This window comes from Ambystoma mexicanum, chromosome 13 (assembly GCF_040938575.1).
Source record: "Ambystoma mexicanum isolate Mex_15411 chromosome 13, UKY_AmexF1_1, whole genome shotgun sequence".
NCBI classification, from domain to species: domain Eukaryota; kingdom Metazoa; phylum Chordata; class Amphibia; order Caudata; family Ambystomatidae; genus Ambystoma; species Ambystoma mexicanum.
The window spans coordinates 371,428,876-371,453,301 of record NC_090938.1 but is presented as its reverse complement, the minus strand read 5'-3'; the positions used below and the strand labels follow the sequence as shown (position 1 = coordinate 371,453,301).

Below are 24,426 nucleotides of genomic sequence, written 5' to 3'. Positions count from 1 at the left end.
TGTAAAAAGGTCTTATACACATATTACATGGAGGGCTGGGGGTGCGTAACCACTGGTGGCTAATGTATACATAAGGCATTCTAGCTTGGTAGTACCAGGACCACTGCACTGAATATTCAGCATTGACTGAACAAGTAAAGGTCTGAAGAAACCAACAAGAAGGTAGAGCATTCAGAACTTTGCGTAGAGGTGATCTGGGAAATGTGGAAGGATGATGGTGGTGCTTTGTTTTTCCCTCTTACTTGCTCCTGGATTCCCCTCACATTTAACATCAATAAGTTAATGCAGCCCTAGGGGTCCATAAGGCCAAGGGACAGCATGACCCGCCTCCGTCCGATACTGTGGCAGATTTCCTGAAATAGTTTGATAAAACTCCAGGCTCATTAAACTCCATCAAAAAATGCACGTTTGGTGAGAAAACCTTTTTTGGCGCCTTCTGAGTTAACTTTGGTAGTCCACAGTTGTTTTTGCTGGCCTTCTGTTGTCCCAATCTCTACTTTAAATAAGGCTAAATACAAAGTCTCACTGGAGGCCCCAACCCATTTTTACTTGCACTGCCCCAATAGCCTATAGGGCTACCAGAAAAACGCCCCCCCCATTTTATCACTGGGTGAGTTTTTTCAGATAGTGTGTTAGAGCTACAGGCTAATAGCAGCTGTATATTTTTTATTTGGTTGCCACACAGATTAGCCTTATTACTTTAGCCATTACTCTTGAAGCCAGAGGCTAATGAGTCAGTAGGGTTTAGAAGTCTTGTGACCCAGTCATCATCGTTGTGCACTTTGTTTGTGTTTCATTGTGTGCAATCACATTTTGCCTATGTGAGCTCTGATTCACAGCTCAAAGACGTTCCTGTACGTATGGGATCCAGTTTGAGCTGGGCGACTGTCAGATAACTCAATCCACATTCTTAGGAGTGTGCCTGTTAGGCAGAATTACATGCAGTACCCTTTCGGAACACTACACACAATTAAGACTACAGGTGTAAGCACAATCTCACCTTTGGTATAAGTCTGTAGTACACAGTTTTGTGGTAGCAGGGCTGAGCAGCAAGGCTTATCTCAAGAGGGATGTGAGCAGTACAAGGTGTTACACAAAGGACTTGCAATCACAGTGGTTCAAACAGACACTCAAGGTTTCTTGGTAAAACAATATTAATTTATTTACACATTTAGTTAGAAAACATTCTATAGAATAAGCAGCTCAATATCACACTATAATACATTACAGTACCAAACCAATAAGTTTCTGAACAAGTTAGGCTCGCCTTAAGTGGGAGCAAAATGGCACTTCAGTAACTTTCGAAGGGGTAGAAAGACAAACGTTATAAGAATCAAACACAGTTACTTTTCATAGGCAGGGTAAATAGTTTTAGTTCACTACAAGATGCAGTTCAATTCAATAGGCCTGTGCCAAAAGTCAATGGATCAGTGTCTTGGATAGGATAGCACAGTTCTGGTAGTAAACGGTTAAGTCTTTGCCAATGTTCTTAGAAGTAGTTTGCACAAAAGTTATAGGTTGGTTAGGAGCGAACAAGAACTCCAAAGTTGGGAAGGTTTCACAAACTTTCACGGCGGCAAAGAGGATTTCTCTACTGCGTTTGCACAGAACCTTTTGAATGAAGAAAAGATGTAGCTGAGGCAGTTGTTCCTGGCAGTTACTGCAGATCTCGCTGTTCCCAAGCCACAGTCGTGGGGACAAGAGGGAGGATGTCGGGAGGTTCCTGCACTGCACGGGGAAGGATCCACAAGCTTGGCAAAACGTCGGTTTAAGGTGCGAGTGCATTAAAGTCCCCAATCTGGTATCCTTCTCACTGGCTATCCTGTTTTCAACAGCACTCGGAAGAAAATTCGACCAGTAGGGAGATGGTTTCCAGGTGGCTTGCGAGTTGGTTGTTACCACCAGCTCAAGGGAAGAAGTTGTCCTTGAAGGGATTCTCCATCAAGGGAGTTTCAGGCAATTCGGACCTGCAGCAGGGCTTCACCGGGCAAACCAACAGTCCAGGAGTTGCAGCAGTCGTCTTCCTTCAGCTCGTCTTCGGTTCTTTCGTTCCAGTGGTCAACTCTGCCTTCCAAGTCCCAGAGACCTGTTTTTAAACAGTTTTCTCCCATTCATTCCAGCCTAACTGTCACTCACCCAGCAGGGTGTTGTCCTTGCCAGACAGTCAGCCAGCCAATCATACCAGAGTGCATTCAGGTCTCCTAGGAGACTAAGCACAGGGAGTTGCAGGCACCTACCTCACATCTTGTTCACCCCAGATACTCAGAAGCCAGAAGGGGGCTTCAGTACAGAAGCCCGCCAAGGGCAAACGAACAAAGGGACCAGACCTGGTTTGGCGCGCAGAGACACACTAGAAGGACCTTTCCAAAAAGAAATGGTGGAAAAAGTCGATCAGAACCTGTTTTTACAGAGGGGGCTCAGACGCCATCTTGAAAAACATGGCTCCGGTGGATTTCAGCTACCAGAGCGTTTAAACGGGTTGTGGTCACGGAAATCATGGTAATACAACTGCCACCAGCCATTCTGAGAGGAAAGGGTAGCTTTTGAGGGCTACATGAGTTTTCTAGGTATAAAGAACACTAGGTATTCCCTCCAGCACTCTGCTGTAAGGCAGTGTGTGCTGGGTCTAGAAATTTAAAAAGACTAGCAAAGTCAATTTAACTTTATATTCACTGGGAGACCGTAGTCAGTACCAGAGAAGGTATTTAAACATTGGGAAGTCTAAAAGACATCCCCGTGGCACTGCACTGAGGTTGCTGTGTAACACACAAGAAAAAGATGATGCCTATGGAGTTGTCTAAAACTCCATATCTAAAGAAACAAACACAGAAAACAAATTGAAAATGAAAGGTTCAAAGTCCTAAAATATAGCAAAAGAGCTGGAGGGCTCCAAGGTAGGGGGAATTAGCACTTGGGTGGGATTCTCCCTAACAGAACCGACAAAACAGGAGTGATGGGGAGGCTGCTAAATGTTATCACCAACCTCCTCCCCAAACATTTTCTACCACTGTGGTCTCTCAATACCTCTTTTCTCTCCTCCAATTTCTTCCCCTCAACGATTTGCTTTTCCTCTATATTGTTGCATCACTGACCTATTTTTAGCAACCAGAGGTACTTCACGTGAAGTGTCATTTGACTTTTTCTGGGGTAGAAATATGCTTTGAAACCACAGTTAGCATTTGAACCCGAAGCAGGGGTGTATATAAGGACATCTGGGTGATTACAGCTGTGCACAGCATTTCAACATTCAACTGGACTCTCCTTGCTCTGCATCCACTCTATTCGTGGACCTCTGCTCCTCGCTCTCCCTCTCCATTCTCGCCTCTGGGCGAAGCTGGACACACTTTGGATGCCCTCATACACTCTGACCTCTAGGTCTCCCCCCATCAGTCAGCCCCCTCTCCTGGACAGACCACTCTCCTCTCATCCCATCCCATTTGGGTCCCATTGGCCCCATGACCGCCCCCATAAAAAGTCGGTGACTAACACCTGCCCGATGAAATGAGTGACTAAAGCTGCCTTCGCCTGCACCTTTATACCCCCTAACCCACCCACTCGATTCTACCTCTGACTCTGCCCTCAGCAACCTCCATCTTTACATCACCAACCCGCTTAAGCTTCTTGCCCCAGTCATAAGGATCTGTCTGAAACCTGCTTCTAAGCAGAACACTTTGTACAACACCAAGCTTGCAGCCCTGAAATGAAAGTTCAGGGCAGCAGAACAGAAGTGGCAAACCTCTGGCTCATCCTCTGACAAAGTGGCATGCCACCTACTCCAAAGGCAATACAGACTCGACATTCGTGCAAAGAAAGAGCTCACATTCAGGCACGGGTCGCAGGCACATCCAACAACTCGGTTGAACGTTTCAAAATCTGCAGGGAACTAGCCAACCCCTCTACAGTCTCCTCCTCCCCTTCTCTGTCCCACGCCCTCTGCAATGCACTGGCCTCACACTTTGCCACCAAAACTCAGGACATTCTGACCACCCTCTGTACTCTCCCTCACAACCCATCCCTCCACCCCTCCACACAGCCCCCTCTCTCCTGTCACACCTGAGGAAATTGCCAGAGTTGTCCGCTCCACAAAGGTCTCTTCTAAACAGGTCTCCCCTTGCTCATCAAGGACCATCAAAGATAACACTGGCTCTCTTGCCTCTGCTCTCGCTGATTTCTGCAATCACTCTTTTACCACTGGATCTTCTCCACCACCCTCAAGCACTCCCTTGTGCGCCCACTCCTGAAAAAACCTCCCTCTGACCCTACCTGCCCTGCCAGCTATCGCCTTCTCTCCATCACCCTCTTCCTGAGGAAGCTACTTCAGAAGCTGCCCTTGCCCCAACTTAACTCTCACACTGAACTTGTTGGTGCCTCCACGACCATAAATCTGGATTCTGAGCATCCAGAGGCACGGAAACTGCACTTCTGAACACCCACAAAGAACTGCTTGCATCTCTGGACTCCAATTCCCCAGCTGTCCTTATCCTTCTAGATCTCTCCTCTGCATTTGACACAGTTAACCATTCCACCCTCATACAAAGGCTCCACAATACACTGGGTATCTTGGAACAGTCACTGGATTGCTGTCCTCTTTCCTCACTAACCACTCTTCCCAAGTCATCCTGGGCCCCTTCTCCTCTACTCTACTAGTTCCATCTACCTTGCACGCCTCATCTCCACCTTCTCCACCAACTTCCAGTGTTACGCAGATGACACACAGCTCTTCTTCAGACTCCCTGCTGACCCTCTTTCACCCTCCATCATCCATGGCTGCCTATCTGCCATCCAGTACTGCTGCACCTCCAATGATCTCTGCTGCAACACCTGTAAAATTGAGATCCTTCCCATTGGGACCCCTGCTTCCTCCTTCTTCCCCTCACTCTGGTCCTCCTCCTTGGACCCCCCCCATACACCTTCAACTGAAGCAGTTAGGTAATAATTGGTGCAGTCACACTGGGCGAGACTACACAAGACTTATCTGCTTGGTATTAGGTAACCCACCTTTTGATAGGTCTGTACTACACAGGTTGGTAGTGTGACTGAGCAGCCAGGCCTATCTCAAGAGGGGTAAATGTGAGCTGTAGAGTTGTACAATTGACATCCGTAAATACAAGTAGCCAAGTAACACTTGCACTGAAGCGTTCAGTTATAAATAATTATTTATTTAACATCAGTTTTAAATAAGCATACTTTAAGAAGGCAGGAGATTGTAACAATACGAAAAAACTTTGAAATTACTTTTCAGAATCAAACACGTGAATAAGCTATGGATATGCTTCATAAACTTATCCTACACCCAGAGGTGACTTCAATCACAAGGATGGTATTTGCATTTATATATTACACTAGCATACTTTGCAGGTTCAGAGTTGCAGAAAGGAAAGGTTAAGGGAAACAAAAAGGTTAGAACAGAGTCTCAGAATGTGAGGACAACTAAATCCTTCAATTAAGTCCAGATAAGCCTTTCCCATCAGCAACATTGTTTAGCTAGCCACAACCTGTGAGGGCCAAGCAATATCAATGTCAATGGATTAAGAAGAATGTCTTTATGGAGCTAGGACAGCCAAAGTCATTTGAACACAGTCTGTGGATCTTATGCACTTCTTGGATAAAAGTCTTGCACAAAGTTAAAGAGTTCTGAAAAATCACTTGTAGGGCCACAAGCTGTTAAGGCTGTGAAAAGTGAGACAGCACGACTTAAGGCAAGAAGGAAAGTACCCCCAAGCCCAAACAGTACTCTGCTAACTGGAAAAGGTGGTACAGCTGGATTTCATCTTGCTAAAGCCAAGCACACCCGGGTTCCTGAGCCTCAGTCGTGGGGACAAGAGGAAGGACGTCTGGAGGGCTCCTGTGGCAGTACGCAGGAAGGTCGTCGGCAGCTACAGGCTCTTTTCGTTTCAGCGGCACTTCGCGGTTTCAGCTCTCAGCAAACAGCACCAATGCGGATCGTTGGACCCCGGTTGGACTTTCCGTGCTCCCTCAGTGTTGCACTCTGCTGAGGGGACTCTGGATCGGGATGTCCTGCTTCTGGAGGGTCCTTAGGAGGATCCTGGAGATTTTAGCCAGATTCGCACTGCAGCAGACGTCGCACTCGATATTGGTTCCTCGACCCCGGTATTGGGCTTCTGCAGCAACAGAGAAGCACAGCAAGTCGGGAGGGGAGCCAAGTGGAGTTTGTCTCGGGGTTAGTTGGTCCCACTAACCCAAGGGGAGAAGTCGTTCCTGAGGAGCTTCTCTGTCAAGGTGAAAAAGGAGGTCAGCACAGCAGAAGGGTTTCAATAGGCAAATGAAGGTCCAGGGGGTTTGCAGTGAGCTTCGTTCACGGTTTCTTCTTCGGATGTTGTTCCAGTGGTCGACTCTGCCTCTAGTCCCAAAAGCCTCACCTTTTAAGCAGGTTTCTCCCATTCATGCACAGCCTAGGCTGTCAATCACACAGCAGGGTGGCTGTCCTAAAAGGGGAGCCAGCTGGCCAATTAGGACTAGTTTCATTCAGGCATTCCTCGAGACGAGGACAGGGAAGTTTTGGGACCCTCCCTCACATCTTGCCCTTCCAGACACACTGGAGCCAGGGGCGCGCTTCAGGGCTGAAGCCTGCCAAAGGCAAGACAAACAAAGGGCTCAAACCTGTCTCAACGCACAGAGTAAAAGCCAAGAAAGACCCCACGAACAGAAAATGGGGAAAAAAAGAAGACAGGGGCCATTTTGACAAACTGGTCACCCAAGGATGCTGTACTTCATCTGAGGGTTCAGCGTGCGGTAGAAAAGCACAATGGTAGGACAAATTAAACCACTGCCACCAGCCATTTAAAGTAGTAAGGGTAACATAAAAATGTTACATGGGAAAGTAGGATAAGCGGCTACTAAGTAACCTCCCAGCAGTTCACATAAGATGGTGTGTGCTGGACCTACAAAGAGAAAAAGAAAAGTCATTTCACTTTACTATTCTTGGGAACTGTAGTTCACACAAGAAAAGGAATTTAAACCGTATGAGATTTCTCAGTGACACTGCACTGAAGGTGCTGTGTGTTACCATCCAAAAAGCAGATGCCTATGGAGTTTGTCAGACTCCAAAAACAGTTAAAACACAAAATCCAAATCAGGTAAAAAAACATGAGCGAGGGAGAAAAAGGTCCCACTTACTCAGGTGTTGAAATTAAAAGTCCAGCAAAAGAGCTGAGGGTCTCTAAGGTGGGAGGATTTTAGCACAAACATGAAAATGCTCCCCAACAGAAGCGAGTCATCTTCGACTCCTCTCTATCCTTCCTCCCTCACACTACTCTGGACATTGCCAATAAGTCCAACTATCAGCTCTCGCTTCTCAAAGGAATTCTACCTTTTCTCACACTTTCCAGATGCGCAATGTGACTCCTCCAGAATCTGCCTTCTTCCACTCTACGACCCCTTCAGCTTATCCAGAATAGGGCAGCAAGACTTATCTTTGGCCTTAAGCCCAAGGGCTGCATCGTTCCTGCACTAAAAAGACTTAACTGGCTCACGGTTGCTGCACAGATTAAATTCAAATCCCTCTGCATCATCCACAAGGCTGTCTAGGCCAGAGGACCACACTATCTCAAACTTTATCTCACTAAATACTCTCCCTCTAGACCACTTCGCTCCCCTTGCACAAACTCCTGGTGTGTAAAGCGTTTTGCTAAACAGAGGGCAGGGGGTCTCTCTTTCCTCTGCGGACTCCCTCCTTTGGAATAGCCTCCCCCTCTCCCTGCACAGGATCTTCTCAAATTCCGGAAGCTCCTTAAGATTTTCCTCTTTTTCTCCTCTCCTTATCTCACAGGTGCTGTATTGGTGTCCTTGGCACTTATGCATCTTCGGGGTCTTGACCTGCTGCTACAACAATTCTCCCCAGCTCCTGTCTTCCACAGCACTTTGCATCTGCACACCTTCCGCCCTGGAGACCCGCACGTGCACCTCCCGCGGCCCAGGCCATTTGGCACTCAATCATTCCTACCACTTAGTCCATGTCTCAGCTGCGAGCTCGGACTTCCCAGCACTTACCCCCTTCTTCCTTTCTGCACTTGCACATTCTGAATACTCACATGGCATAGTAGGTTTGTCCCTCCCCCTCTTTTCCCTCTGCTCTTAATATTGTGTTGCAATTGTATTTCCCACCCTCCCACCCTGCCCTGTGGGCGCTTTGAAACAGTATATTCTTATTGTATAAGCACCTAACAAGCAAACAAATACATTTTATTAGGTTATTTTCTTCCATTCCTCTCGTACATGGGTGCACAACATACAGCCCGCGGGCCAGTTGCGGCCCACCATGCCATTTTGTCCGGCCCGCGAGGCACAAAGACTTTCCTAATGGAGTGCGGCCCGCAAGTAGCATTGGCCGCCCTCCATTAGTAAAGTCTTTGTCGTCTTCCGGGCCGCACAAAACACTGGCCCTCATTGGCTCAGCACACAACCACCACGCAAGCTCCTACAAGCCACGTAGTGCGTGTGTGCTGCACCAATGGAGGGCCAGCACTACGGCTGGCGTGGCCAGTAAGGCTTGATGCCGGAAGGCATTTCAGCCATGCTTGCCACGCCAGCCGTAGTACCGCTCCATTTACCTCGCCAGCGTTCCAGCTAGCCTGCCTTCCAGTACGTCCGGTAAGTGGTCTGTTTGTTTGTGTTTGTGTGTCGGGTCTGTTATGCTATATGTTTGTGCTGTGTTGGGGGGGTGGGTGTCGGGTGTGCATGAATGTTTGTTTTTGTATGTTTGTGTTGTGTTTGCTGCGATGAGGGGGTGGGGGTATCTGGTGTACATGAATGTTTGTTTCTGTATGTTTGTGTTGTGTATGTTGAGATGTGGGGGTCGGGGGTGGCAGGTGTGCATGAATGTGTTTTTGTATGTTTGTGTTGTGTTTGTTGCGATGCGGGGGTGGGGGGGTGTCGGGTCTGTATGGGTGTTTGTATTTGTATGTCTGTGCAGTACATGTTGAGATGCAGGGCTGGGGGGGTGTCGGGTCTGTATGGGTGTTTGTTTATGTATGTCTGTGCAGTGCATGTTGAGAAGCAGGGCTGGCGGGTGTGTCGGGTCTGTATGGGTGTTTGTATTTGTATGTCTGTGCAGTGCATGTTGAGATGCAGGGCTGGGGGGTGTGTCGGGTCTGTATGGGTATTTGTATGTCTGTGCAGTGCATGTTGGGGGGGTGGGGGTTGTATCAGGTCTGTATGGGTGTTTGTATTTGTATGTCTGTGCAGTGTATGTTGAGATGCTGTGGTGGGGGGGTTTGTGTCTGTATGGGTGCATAGTGTATTGGTGTATGCTTGCGAGTTTGTGTGCTGAGTTGGGGGATGGGGGTTCGGGTCTGTATGGGTGCATGGGGTGAGGGTCATGGGGCATAGTGTTTGGTTGGTGAGTGGGGGCCATGGGGGATAGTGTTTGGTTGAGGGGTGGGTGCCATGGGGCATAGTGTTTGGTTGGGGTGGGAGCCATGGGGCATAGTGTTTGCTAGAGGGGTGGCTGCCATGGGGCATAGTGTTTGCTTGAGGGGTGGGGCCATGGGGTATAGTGTCGGACCCCAAGCGAGAACCCAATAATAAAGCTAAAACAGGCACAGTTAGGAAATGTACATCCTTTGCATATTGTGGAAACCTGACTCGACGAAGGTCATGCTCCTCTTGGGCAACCCAAACAGCAAAGTATAGCAGCCCAAAATAACGGAATGTCCAATCAAGGTTCAATAAAATATATATAATTAAACAGACGATATGCAATAACTAAATAGAAATAAATGATAACAATGGAAAATGTGTAGTACAAAATGTAAGTTTGAAATACAAATAAAAATCGTTACACCTCAAATACCAATTCTTTTTCCATGTGTTTAATAAAAATTGGGGGTTGAAAAAGCCTCCTGTCATGCCACGCCCCGCCTACCGCCCACCCACATTTACTTTTCAGACCACTATAGCCATCATGTAAGGTAGTTTTGGCCCTCTGTCAAAATCAGTTGTGCACCCTTGCTCTACTATTACTCCTTCACCGACCCCTCCATTCATATCATTTCTTCCTTGTCTATCTCTCCAGTCGCCCGTAATCTGGGTCTCTATCTTGATTTCTTTCAGTCACCATATTTCCTCATCTGCCTGTTCCTGTCAATTTCATCTGTACAATATTCGAAAAGACCATCCTTTCATGACTTTTAAACCCACTCAAGTATTGGTGTCTGCTCTAATCTTCTTGCGGCTTTTCTACTGTTCTTCTGCACTCTTTGGACTTCCTTTATCTCGTCTAGGTCTGTTGAAATCTGTATTTAATGCTTCTATTCGTGTTCTCGGTTGGCTTGTTCCTCGTGATTCTATTTCATCTTCTTTTGACTGATCTAGAATGGCTCTCTTTCCATCACTGTTTAACATTTTATTTTCTATGTCTAGTTTTTAAATCTCTCCATGGTCTTGCTCCTCCCCATCTTTCTTCTCTTATTGCATTCTACTCTCCCTCTCGTCCACTTAGTTCTGCTTTTCATCATCTCCTCATAGTTCCTTGTCTCCCCTGTGCTCAATCTCGTTTTCGCTCTCTCTCTCCTAGCACCGTTGCACTGGAATATTCTCCTACTCTCTCTTCGTTCTCGCACTATTTATCTTTTCAGGTCTCTCTGCGATCCTACCATCTCGCAACTAGTTAATGAAGGTTACTGCAATCAGAGATATATGCTGTGTTTTAAATGTTAATTTTATTTTTATTGTACTGTGCTTGCTATTATGTTCAGCGCTTTGGTTTAAGGCGCTATATAAAACCAAATAAAATACAAATCTATAAATAAGTGGCACTTGGTATGTATATAGATAGTAATGCACCAAGCCAATACATTCACTACAGGTATATACATAATCAGTGAAGCGCCAACACAAGGCCTCAAGTAGCTATCCATTCAAATGGACACACGTACACCTTTTTTAAAGGGCTTAGAAAAAGCTTCCTTATTGTGAATATTTGTTAGATACATGCACAAAGGTTCGATTTATGGTGAAAGGCATAATCTGCAAATAAAAAGCCATCTTTTTTACTTTCAGTAATTGAAAGGCCCAAAGGGTTATTTTGCAATTTGCTGGTGCACAGTCAGGAAATACCCAGTTTGAAAAAAGTCTCTTCTCTAATCTCATGGCCCAATTAGGCCAAGCGGAGAACATCAACAAGAATCCAGATGGATAAGAGCAGGAAAAGGAAGCAATTATTATAAGGACTGTTTTTTTAAATCAAATCAGAACCAACAGCAGACAGGATACTCGAATAACGTCAATTGTCTGATGAGATAACAGAAGACCCACTTAGGTAGGGACATTTTAACAACTACAATGACCAATAAATAAAAAGGATCCCGTGATCATGTCAGTGCATTTAAAGAAATGGGAAATTCAGCATTTAGCCCTTGAGACTACCTTTAGTTGGCCCTTAAAAACATTAGGTGTGACTCAGCAAACGGCACTTTAAGATTACATTTAATGAGCGCCAAAAACAGGGGACATGAGACCAGCTCGAGAGCAGCCTCAGAACAACCTAAGAAGGACGAGGTACTGTCCCACAGCCATGCAGGCAGGCAGAGGAAGATGCCAAGAAGATCTGAAGAGAAGACATCCAGAAGGTCTGGAGATGAGCGAACAGCTGAAACTTCAGAGAAAGATGCCAGCTGCTAGCAACTGAAAATATGGGTATGATCAACTCAAAATAGATCAAATATCTTTTTAGAAGCACTTGTGTGCCATTCAAATAAAATGAATAAGGAGAATGTTTCTTTGCTGTAACACCTGTTCTCCAGCATTGGTATCTTTCATAGAATCACATGCTGTGAATATTCCCTGTCGTCAGGCTGAGAATCCTCAGTTACGTTTTGATTCCCTTGCCGTAGGCAAGAAGAACCTACATTTTGAAGCCTAGCACCCTTGTTATGGGTGTTTTTGGTCCCCATCAAGGGGACCTCGAGTAGCCCTAGACTAGACCCTCACCTTGCTCTTCCCCTCAGATTCTGACCCACTGGTACCAGATGTCCATGGGGTGCGAGTGGCTTTACCTGACGGGGTGGAAGGAGGGCTGGTGTGAATCTAATGCAGGAGAACAGGAGTTACAGGTAAGAAACATCCTCCTTCTCCAGCATTGGATCTTTCATAGATTCACATGCTGTGAATAGACTATGTAGCAGTATACAGACACTGGAGGTGCATACAGGAAAAAACCACCCAGCACACCTTACAGCCAATTCATAGGATCGTATCTTATTGCAAAAGGCGCTGCAGGATCACCCTACCTGTACGTACTTCTTCGGCATGCTGCTTCTCCAGGCAGTAGTGCCCCGTGAAAGTATGCAGCACTGACCAGGTGGCCACTTAGCAGATGTCTGCGATCGGGACCCTGACCACGATGCTGCCGAAGCCGCTGTCGCTCACGTTGAATGCGCATGTGGAGGAGCTTGGAGTGGCTTCTCTGCAGACATGTGGCAGAAGACTATACGGCCGACGTGATCCACCTTGCTATGCTTTGTTTGGATAGAGCATTGCCTTTATTCGTCTGGCCATACCCTATGAAAAGGTGCACTGGTTTCCTGAAGGACTGCATCCTGTCAATGTAGTATTTCAACGCCCGCTTAAGGTCGAGCAAGTGTAATGCCACCTCTGGCGGTGAGGAGGGCTTGCTAAAGAAAGCCGGTAAGGTCATTGTGGAAATCTTGTGAAAATCCGAGGGTACTTTGGGAACGAATCGCGGGTTTTTCATGAGAAGTACCCTGTCCTTTTGGAACCGCAAGTATGGTTGGTTGATGGCAAGGGATTGCAGGCGACTTTCCACACCAAGGATCCACGTGGTGCGGAGGCCATAGGTTCAAACGGTTTTTCATGAGCCCAGAGGGTGTTGAGGCTCAATTCTCCGAACAGTGATTGGATGTTGTGGTGCAGAATGTTCTCATTGCCTTGCGTTAGGATGTCCGGTCGATTGCTGAGTCGGATGGGCTTTTCCCTGGAGAGCTGAACCACATCGGAGTACCAGGTCTAGCGAAGCCAGTCTGGAGCAAGGAGGATCACCTTTCAGGAGTGCCGCTTGATTGTCTGTATTGTTCTGCGCAAAATGGCAGGAACGCGTACGCAAAGATGCCGTCCCATGGAAAAGCTAACTTGTTTTCCATTGAGCCCTTTTGGGGCGTCCTGCTGGCATACTCGGCACATTTTGTTGTGGATCGTGGCAAATAGGTAGACCCCAGCGTTGGAACAGCGATTGCAGTGTCGAGGACCCATCCATGGTTTTGGGAAATTTGTCTGCTGAGGCTGTCCGCCATCTGATTCTGTATCCCCGGTAGGTGGAATGCCTGCATGTTGATCCCGTGGGCAATGGCTCAGTGCCATGTAGTTGATCTTTCTTGGACAATGTCTAGGATCTCGTTCCTCCTTGCTTTCGTAGGTAATACATTGTGGTGGTGTATGTGAGGACCTTGACTGCTTGGTTCTCCAGTATGGGGAGGAATGATTTTAGTAGCTACCGAACCGCTCCGAGAGTAAATTTATTGGATCCTGAAACATCTTTGCCCTGCAGACATTGGCTTTGTTCAGCCACCACTGAAGCTGTGAGCGTGCTTGAGGGGGATCCACACTTTGTCCCCCTTGAGCCGGTAGTCTGCGACCAGTTCGCTGCCAGGCACTCTTTTAGCGGTCTCGTACGAAGTCTGCAGTGCGAGACCAGTATACACGACATCATCCTGAGCAGCTGCATGCATTGTCACACTGTTTTCACTTTGTTTGGTGTGAACGTCTTTAGTTGGGCATTGAGGGTATTTGCCCTGTCGCTGGAGGGACGCACCCTGGGCTCCTGGGTGGAGAATTCTGCTCCCAGGAATATGAGCCTTCTTGATGGCAGCAGGAAGGATTTCTTGTAATTGATGGCGAAGCCCAATGTTTGTAATAGGCTCAGTGTCGCCGAAATAGAAGACTGTGCTCCTTGCCTGGATGGGGATCGCATAAGATAGTCGTCTAAATAAGGATAGGCGTGGTGCCCCTATCAGTGCAGGCTGGCTACCACTGGTGCAAGGCACTTTGCGAAGTTGCGCGGAGCTGACTTCAGGCCGAATGGCAGGACCTTGAACTGGTAGTGCAATTTTCCGACCACAAACCGGAGGTATTTCCACTGCCCTGAGTGGATGGGTACGTGAAAGTATGTGTCCTGGAGATCCAGGGATGCAAGGTAGTCGTGGTGCTGCATTGCTTCAATGACCTGCTGTTAAGTGATCATAGTGAATTTTTGGCGCTACATTAAATTGTTCACTCTCCTAAGGTCTAGAATGGGCCTCCATTTTCCACCAGTTTGCAGACGACGAAGTATTGGGAGTACAATACCATTTCCCTTTGTTCTCTGGGGACTTTTCCTATGTCCCTTTTTTTTGCAGCACTTCTCGTAGGGGTGCGGTCTTGTGCACCTGTGGCTGTTGGTTTGGAGGAATGGGAGGGGGTGTTTGTTTGAACTCCAGTAGGTGACCGTATACTACCATATCCAGCACTCATTTGTCCTTTGTTATTTCTCTCTAGGCTCGGGTGAACCTGGAGATCCTTCCTCCCAGGGTGCTGCGGGATGGATTGCCACTGTTGGGTCTCCTTTGGGATCAGGAGGGCTGCTTGCGGCATGGATTCGGCCGAAAGTCTTTCCATTTGTGGTACCCCTGGTAAGCTCTCTTGTACCCTTGGGGGTAATATGCTGAGCCTCTTGAGTATTGACGTCCCTTGTTGGATGAGGACGTGGATGTTCTGCGGCTGCATCCCTGAACTGAGGAAAATGTCGACGGTTATGCAGGGATGCTAATGACCTGACAATCGTTTTAATTGTTTTTAGAGCTTCGTCGATCTTGGGTACGAACAGCTCATTCCCCACAAAGGGCATGTCGACTGCTTTATGGTGGAAATCCGGCCAGAAATCTGTACATCAGAGCCACGCTTGCCTTCTTAGGACCACTCTGTTGGCCACTTGTTTAAAACCTGTTTCCGACAGGTCCACTGCCATGTTAATACCCAGGTTAGTGGATTCTTCTCCTTCCTTCAGGATTGCCTTTGCCTTACACTTCTCCTCTGGGAGATGCTCCAGGATTGGTGAGAGTGTATGCCACATCTCACTATCTTACCTGGCTATGATGGCTAGGGAGTTGGCTTCTTTAACTGTCGTGACTCCAATCGCTAAAACCTTCTTACAGAAAGTGTCCTGCTTCTGCTTTATTGTCCGGTGGTATAGCACATTTTTGTTTTTCGGCTTTAGCCTTGGGGCTTGCCGCTGCCGAGACCACTGACTCAGGAGATGGCTGGGACGGGAGACATTTTCTGATGGGTTGTACTTTTTGTCAAGACGGCCTTTCACCACTGGAATCATGAATGGTTGCTTCATTGTTTTAAGACTATGGTTGAGGATGGGAATTGAGACAACTGCTTTTCTCCCCTTACCCATATGATCAAATAAAAAGCATTCCTTTTCATTCTCAGAGGCGAGGAGGCCGAACTCCTTGCACGCCCTCATGACTGTAGAATGGAACCCTGTGATGTTTTTGGGGTGGGCGTGCGGGGGGGGGGGGAAATGGCTTTGCCAATTCCTCGTCCTGTGGGGAATCAGTGTCCCAATTTCAGGTCAGCCTCTATCAAACCATGCACTGTATACTAGGTCCAGGTATCTAGAACTAGTCGTGTAGAGGAAGAATTCTTCCTAGTAATTTACCACTCTACTCGTCTTGTAATACAGCAGAGCAGTCAATTAATGTAAAGACATGGGATGACACAATCGGAACACCGCTGGCTGCAAAAAAAGGCCGCAGATTAATGGATTGCAGACTACAGTTAACGGTCTTATCACAGAAAAAAGTTTTAAGTAGCTCACCTCTTTTATCAAGAACCAGACAATTGTTACAATATGATTGGAGCGATGAAGACCAGAAGTTTTCCCCTTAAACAAAAAGATCCTAGGGTAAGTGTTGTACTCAGATAAACAAGACAAATAACCAAGTAAGAGGAAAGCATTTCCTTACCCGTGGTATTTATGAGTTTTCCGAAATCCTTGAATCCACAAATGTCCATAAAGTCAAACCAGTTACCAAGGAAACCCTATTCCTGTAGGCATGAGGACGCCTAGAAAGTTAGTGTTCTTTCCACCTATTCCCAACGGCACGAGGACGCCTTGTTCTGCTGACAAGAGAAATCTCTAGTCCATGGCGTCTGAAGAGTACATGAGTGCACACCGGGAGAGTTCCAAAGAAGCCATTGGTACGTTGTGGTGGATTAACAGCTGGTAATCCAGGAAGTATGCGGGCGGTCAAAAGCAATCCAAAAGTGAAATCCGTGGAACATAGCGTAGGGTCAAGACTGTAGAATCAATTAATATACCAAACCAGAAGACAAGAGAAGTCCTGGGCGTAGCAAAGGTCGATACCAGGAAATCAATGAAGATGGAGGGTTGTAACACAAAACACACTGTGCTTGATAAATAATCAGAAGCAAGGTGCGTTCTGAAAAGAGCAGTACTTAAAAAAATCGGCGAGACGTCACGCTGCAACGTGCTCTTGCGGGTATTCCTGATCCAGCGTGTTACGTTCCAGCGTTTCCCCGGCAACCCCCAGCTGGAACGCAAAGCAAACTTCCGGGCAAGTGCTTTTGTTGAAAACCAGCAAGCAGACCATAACGAAGGAGGAGCGTGCCTTCTGCGTGGGTGTATGGGAATTGTAGGAACATGAGAATGGACCCTAATGGCCGAACATGTAACAGCCGGACCCTTAGAAACAGATGGAAGGTGTCCAGAGGTTGATGCCGGCTGGTGTATCCTAACACCCAATCATCGTCCCTGCTTGGAGTGGTTGACGAGGCTATGGAGGGTTAAGACTTGATAAGAAGTTATCAATATGCTTCTTAAGATGTGAAGAAACCCTTTGTGGCCCACACATTCTCTGCTGAACATTACACAACTCCATTCAGAAACGGCTGCCTTTTCTGACATCTGACTAGCAGTCTAGTTTTACAAACCGGCTCAAATAGCAACTGGTACTTACGTAATAAAATAGACAGGTGTTTCAAATTGCAGAACTTCTACCATAGGGAAGCCTTTGAAGTGAGACTGCTTGTGCTGGACAACAGGACAATGCAAGAAACTAGTTGAGAGCTTTTGTCCGTTAGTATATGCTGAATATTACACAGGGCTAGCAAGTTGAAGATGTAGTAATATGAATGTGTTTATTAACGAGAATTGTGCCATATTGGGAAACAACAGCCTTCTGTGCGGCAAAACGATTTCTCAGTTTTAGAAACATGCTTCCGTGGTGAGTTAAGCTCTGTAATGAACAAATACAAACATATCCTGTTTAATTATGGATAAATATGAGAAAAGGCCTTGGTATATAAGACATGCATTACTTACCGTTAAAGCATTTCTGATGATTGTATCCGGTTAGATTCACATGCTGTGCATATAGTCCGACATCCAGTGGTCACCGCAGAGTATTGCATATTGTCTTTCGCGAATGGAAAGGGGATGTCGACATGAGCGTGCCTGTAACACTATCCCCAACGCAATGTGTAGTGTACCCAAAATCCCTCGCGCGTCGTGGTCCCTCCGATTGCATTTTTTCTGCCGTGAGGGAGCCTATGACTATCGTGAGGGAGTACAGAAAAGAGAGAAAGAAGTCTATGTTCCTTGCATCCGGGCGGGGTGGAAGGGTGGGCGCATGTGAATCTAAGCGGATACAATCATCAGAAATGCTTTCATGGTAGTAATGCATGTCTTCTGATGCTTTTGATCTGCTTAGAATAACATGCTGTGAATAGACTAGCGAGCAGTACCCGGAGTTGGAGGTGGGATGTGAGAAGGAACAGTAGTGAAAAGATGTCTTAGTACTGCTTGTCCCACCTGAGAATCAGACCTAGAATGAGTGTCTAGGCAATAGTGTTTTGTAAAGGTGTGTACAGAACTCCAGGTTTTCGCTTTGCAAATGGACTACAGGGGAACATTTGCAATGAATGCTATGGAAGCCCCAGTGCCTCGAGTAGAATGCGCTCTAGGCTTGAAGGGCAGTTCTCTCTTAGCAAGAGAGAAACAGAGTGTGATGCATTTGACAATCCAGCTAGAGATAGTAGATTTGGAGACAGGGTCCCCCTCTCTACCTGCTGCCACCGAAACGAAAAACTGATTTGATTTGTTTTTCTTAGTGGTCGAGTTCTTTCCATGTAAAACATGACTGCTCTGCGTACATCCAGTGTGTGCAGGCTTCTTTCTCCCATGTTTGAGGGGTTTTGAAAGAACGTGGGCAATTCTATGGATTGATTCACATGGAACTTTGAAATGAATTTAGGCGCAAACCTAGGGTGAGTACGCAGAACCACTTTATCTCTGAAATGTAACAAAGGGGTCTAGAACTGAGAGCACTTGAAGTTCACTGACTCTCCTAATGGAAGTAATGGCTCTTAAAAAGGCAGTCTTGTAGGTGCGATCTTTGAGGCTTGATTTATGCATTGGGTCGAAAGGAGACCCCAAAAATCTAGTCAACACCATGTTTAGGTCCCATCCTGGAGCTGGGTTAGAAATGGGAGGGTGAATTCTCTTTACTCCCTCCATGAAAGCCTTAATAACTGGTATCTTCCACGACAACACCTTTTGTTGTGATGTAGTGTAGGCTGAAAGAGCAGCTAAATCAACATTTAGAGAGTTAAAGACTAGGCCTGAGTCAAGTAAATGAGTCGGGTACAAAACAATGTGCAGGAGAGCAGTCAATGGGGTTAATGCTTGCTTTTAAAGTTGCACCAGATGACAAAACACTTCCACTTACTGGAATAGCAATATTGTGTGTTATGTTTCCTTGCCTCTGAGGGTGTCTAGTCAAAGGATCGAATCTAAAGGGTTGACAGGTCAAAGGATCGACACCAAAGGGTCGACAGGTCAAAGGATCGATTTTTTTAAAAAAAAATTATATCTTTTTTTAGGTTTTTGTTTAGGGTAAAAAAGTGTTTTTGTAGCGAAAAATAGGGGGTTGAGGGGACCCCCCCCCCAAAAAAAAGTGAATTTTTTTTTCCCGATCCTTTGACCTGTCGACCCTTTCACTGTCGATCCTTTGACAGGCAACCGCCTCTGAGTATATCCAGACATCTCTGAGGGAGTTGCAAGTGCCTGAACTCTATGACCTCAGGAGCCAGCCGCTAGGTTCAGTGTTTGCAGGCATGGGTGAAGTGTCTCCCCTTTGTCTTACAACATGTTGTATGGGCAAGGCAGTTTCATTGGAGGAGATAGAGATATCTCTATCAGATGAGCGAACCAGGGTTTGGCAGGCCCACATGGGGGCCACCAATATCATTGTGACTGGTTCCTGGTGCATCTTGTGCACTATCTTGTTGAGTAGGGGAGTCGGGGGGGGGGGGAGGGGGAAGCGTAAACACATTTCCCTGACCATGCTATCCACTGCCTGTTCCCCTTGGTTCGGTTCTGTGGGTACCTGGAGGCGTAATCTTGGCATTGAGCATTCTCCTGGGTTGCGAACAAGTCCATCTCTGGGAAGCCCCATTCTGCGAAAACGTTGGAGACGATGTCTTCGTGTAATCGCCATTCGTAGTCCATGGGTAGTGGGAAATCTCTGCTGAGTACGTCTGCCAGAAGATGGAGTTCCCCTGGAACACGACAGAAAGTGAAAAGTCTTCACTGTCTGCGCTGCCCACCTATCTCAATCAACTGATCAGATAGAGAAACACAATTGGTACAAAGTAATGTGAAAGAACTATAACAAAGCCTCTTTTGGTTGTACATTTTGTTATTAGACAGTTTGTGTTGAAAAAATAGAATATAAACTTAACCACAGGGTGGTTACACAAGGAATATGAAAACAAAAGATACACAAACTATATACAAATTCCAAACCTTGAAGTTATACAAATTCTTACAAAGTTGCAAAAGAAAAGTCTGCAATATTGATTTGCCTCAAAGAAGTCACCATGCTTGCGAATTTGTAACAAAAAGTTTATATCACAAAGAACGCCTGATTGTAACAGAAAATGTATATCTCAAAAAACACCAACACGTGTTTCAACCCTAAACGGGCCGTCCTCGGGGCGTATGAATCTGTGAATGACTGATGTGTTGAGGACAGGGTACTGGTTGTGAACAAGAGTCTGCACAAAGTTTAGCTATGTTTTCTCATAGTCTTTGAAAGACGTCCAGCGGTATAGGCGATCAATTTCGGTATTAAGGTGGCTGGATGTATGTTCAAGGGAGGCATTAGTTTGTGAAGCAAGTTGTTGCAAGTTAAGCAAATGTATACATATTTTCCGCTTCAATGCGTGCCTAACAAGGAGTCACTGCCGTGTGGCCGATCAAAGAGTCCAGATTTTTTCAGTTGATTGAGACGGGTGGGCAGACAGTGAAGACTTTTCAGTTTCTGTCATTATTGCTTGAAGGGGTTTTTTGAGAAATTACCCTTTCTGTCCCCACTGCTGTTGCATACCCATTAATAACAAAATATTTTCAGGACACACACTCAGCTCTTGCTTATCTCGGGAGTTGTGCGCACCTCCAACTATAGGTTAATTTCTCATCCAATCCAATTCCCCTGGAACATGTTTTGACAACAGGAACATGTTCTGTCTGTTTGAGAGCCCACTTCCAAATGTTCTGGGACAGTTTGGACAGCTCTGGAGAGTGAGTGCCCCCTTGCTTGTTCAGATAGTACATGGCCGTGGTGCTGTCTGTGAGGATCAGGACCGTCTTTCCCTGCAGTTGTGTCTGAAAAGCTTTTAGTGCTTTGAATACCGCTAACAGTTCCAACAGGTTTATGTGGTTGGATGCTATGTCTGACGACCAAACTTTGTGCCCTGTCTGTTGAAGCAGGTGAGCTCCCCACACTGTGAGAGATGCGTCTGTAGTTAGAGTGGCCTCCACTGCGGGGGTGGCGAAGGATTTCCCCTTCAAGAGGTTCTCCCTCGACCACCACCATAGCCTGAGAACGAGGGCTGGCGAGACAACCACTAGATCGTCCCATTGTCCGCTGGCCTGACACCACTGGCTATTGCCCCACTCCTGCATTGGACACACATGCGCATGAGGAACCAAATAAATGCATGACACCATCATTCCTAACAGTCGCATGGCTTTGCGTACCGTCACCTCTCGACTGGCTACATATTGAGGGATTTGAAACAGCATGTTTTGGACCCTCTCGTTGGAGGCGAAGACGAGGCCGTCCTTTGTTAGAATTAGAGCCCCTAGGAACTGCTTGAACTGACTGAGGTCTAGGCTGGATTTCTTCTTGTTGATGGAGAATCACAGACTTAATAAGAGATCTATAGTTCTTTGGGTATTTGACAGATATGTTTCGTAGGAGTCCCCTTTTATGAGCCAGTTGTCGAGGTAAGGATAAACTGGAATGGATTGTCTGCGCAGGTGTGCTGCTGCTGCCAGTACCTTTGTAAATAACCTTGGTAGGGGGTTTGGCCTGACAGCCATGGAGTAGGCTGTGTTTCTCATGGGCTCCCGACCATCCAACATTGATCCTAAAGTATAATACGTGTTAAGATGATTAAGGAAGTGTATGGACAGACTGGCGGCTGGCAGAACGCATGGGGGCAACAGCAGACCTCCAGCTGGGCGGGACGACGATAAGCAGTTATGACACTTTTGCTCAAGAAGCAGACCAGCAGAGAAGGAGTTAAAATGGCACCCCCCCGATGAACAAAGAGGCATCGGTACAATGAGCCGGGCAGGGGCAGTGCCCGCAAACTAGCGCATCACAATAGGAGTGATCCCGCTAAATAGCTGCAGCGTCTCTGCAGCGGAGAACTTTTGCCTCTGGAGACCCCGCGGAACAAGATCGATGTCGGGCGGCGCTGTTGCTGGTCTCCGAGGGGCTAAGTTGTGGCGAATGGCAGCCGCACTGCTAACGAGCGGAGCTGAGCTGAGAGTCTCTGTGGCGCATCTGTGAAGGTGACGTCGGAGAGCCCTGCGGTGCGACCGGAGTGTGCACCATTTCGAGAAAAAAAAAAAAAACAAGGTACACGGAAGCCTCACACGCGGACATGCACAGCCGGTGCCGTCTACAACAATAGACGCAACGCCAGGAGGAGCCTTCCTGGGGAGAAGGAGATGGCGGATCGGCTGCATACGGCTGGACTACATACAGACCTGGGCAGCAACACTACAAGGCGTGGCATGGCCACCCAGGCAGAAGCTCTTGAGCCGGATGCTGCGAGTTGCGGAGGTCAGCGGAATACATGTAGGGAACGTGCCCACCTCGGCCAAGCAACACCATAAACAATAGAGCTGAGGGGGCTGCTGCTGAACCCAGTTGCAGTTACCCTGGAGTGAGGCAGAGACACGGGGGCTCGGTTTGCCCAGGCTCATGGCATATTATGCACATGGGAACCACACACATGGACATGCACAGCCGGCGGCGTCTACAACAATAGACAAAACTTCGGGAGGAGCTTCCAGGAGGCGAGGGGACTGCGGACCGCCCACATACGGCTGGACTACACACAGACCCGGGCGGCAATACTACACGGCGAGGCCACCCAAGCGGCGGTAACACCATAAACAATAGAGCTGAGGGGGCTGCTATTGGACCCAGGTGCAGCCACCCCGGAGTGAGTCAGAGACACAGGAACCCGGGTTGCCAAGGCTCACGGCAACTATCACAGAACAGATCTGCAGCCCCGGGACGCGTAGACGGTGAGAGGCCCCACTAAGAGTCAGAGAGCAAGTAGGAAGACACAGCAGTGGCAGAGTACGTGGGAGAACATAATCCATTTGCGTCGCGGCACGGATAGCGCACAAGAACTTTCATTGCGGCCCCTTGAGGGCAATACACCCAAGCACGGACTACCCCTGAGGTGCCAAAAACCATATTTCTGAGCACCCGCAGAGAAACACACGGTGACGCCAAGATGGCGAACAAGCAGACCAAGGGGAAGGGCAAACAACCCACGCTGGAGGAATACACGAGAACGCTGCAAATGCCAGAAGGGGCCAGAAGTAAGGAAAAGACCCCGGCTGCAGACGCCTCCTTGGGGAATAAAGACCAGCAAATCCTGGAAGCAATTGCGGACCAGAAACTTGCATGGGAAACTAAACTGCAATTGGCCATGGTCGAACTGAAAGCCGCACTAGAACTTAAAGTGGGCGCAGTACAGGAAGAGGTGAATCTCCTCAGTCAAGACATCCGAACGCTGGCAGAACGCACGGGCGAATTGGAAAAAGAGACGGCCCCGAACACAGCTGCATGCGCGCCTCACAAGTCAGAGATTCACATCTTAGAACAACGCATGAGCAAACTGGAAAATAGGGCAGAAGAAGTGGAGGGACGTGCCCGGAGAAATAAAGTACGCATCGTGGGACTTCCGGAAGGAGCAGAGGGATCAAACCCCACGGACTTCATTGAAACAATGCTGTTGCAGGAAATAACGGGAGGGGTGTTGACCCAAGGATTTGTGGTGGAACGGGCAGATAGGGCCTTAATGCAGAGGCCACCACCAGGGGCCCCACCAAGGCCAATCATCGCCAAAATCCTGAACTATCGGGACAGGGAGAGAATGCTGGAATTTTTTTGGAAGGGTGGAACAATACAAAGGGCATTGGCGAATATCACGGCATACCCGGATTATACATTGATGGTACAGAGGCGGCGCATGAACTATGATGCAGTGAAAAGACGGCTGCAGGAAGCAGGGTATAAGTACATGCTGATATACCCTGAAAAATTGAAGGTGTACCATCAAACCAGAGCACTGTACTTTAGAGGCATTAGATTGGCTGGACACGCAGAACTGCCCATCGGCGACCGGCACCCAGAACGGAGGTGGCGCAGATAAGTAACAGAGGCTGCAGTACCTAAAGTGCCGCAGACTCAGGCATTGGGACTTGAATATAAGATAGGGCGTGGGACGTTGTGTTTTTGGCTACATAGGCTGCTATGACAAGTATTCTTAGGTACAGAGATATAGAGTAAAGTGCAGGAGCCCCATGGAACCCGCCATCATACCCATGTGAAGAGGTTAGTTAGGATACCGATAGATCGGTATCACTCTGCTGGGTTCCTGATCTCGACAACCCGATATAGGACCAAATGTGGGAGAGCCCGAGATCCAGGGATGGAGCTGGGCACCAGTTGGGAAGGGGAAGGGGTAGGGTGGGGGGTGGGGAGGGAATGTGTGCAGTGAACAAAGTTGGGGGGACTGGCAGGGGGGAGTCAGTTGGGGAGTTAACGTTGAATTTAGATGGGGAACGAGCCCATATTCATGACAAATTAAGTTTGAGAGAGGAATAGATAGAGGGGGAGGGGGAACTAAACACGGATGGCAACGGGAAGCCTCAGAATCGTAACTTGGAACGTGAGGGGCCTCAACAGTTACTTGAAGAGGAACAAGGTAATGTTGTATCTGAGGAGGCAGAAAGTGGACATAGCATTATTACAGGAGACCCACCTCACCAAAGACAAACTTGAGAAGGTC

At 47.5% G+C, this 24,426-nt stretch overlaps 1 protein-coding gene across 2 annotated transcripts in view; it reads right to left on the bottom strand.

Annotated features, from left to right (window-relative positions):
* The window catches only part of RAB2B (RAB2B, member RAS oncogene family), a 635,145-nt gene that overhangs the window by 447,305 nt on the left and 163,414 nt on the right, over nt 1-24,426 (bottom strand). The window contains exon 2 of one of the 2 annotated variants that reach the window (XM_069633906.1): nt 19,428-19,599. The exons of the other annotated variant lie outside the window; for it this stretch is intronic. Coding sequence (XP_069490007.1) covers nt 19,428-19,455 — 28 coding nt within the window. The 5' untranslated portion in view covers nt 19,456-19,599. The remainder of the gene's footprint in view (nt 1-19,427; nt 19,600-24,426) is intronic. 2 annotated transcript variants of the gene reach the window in all.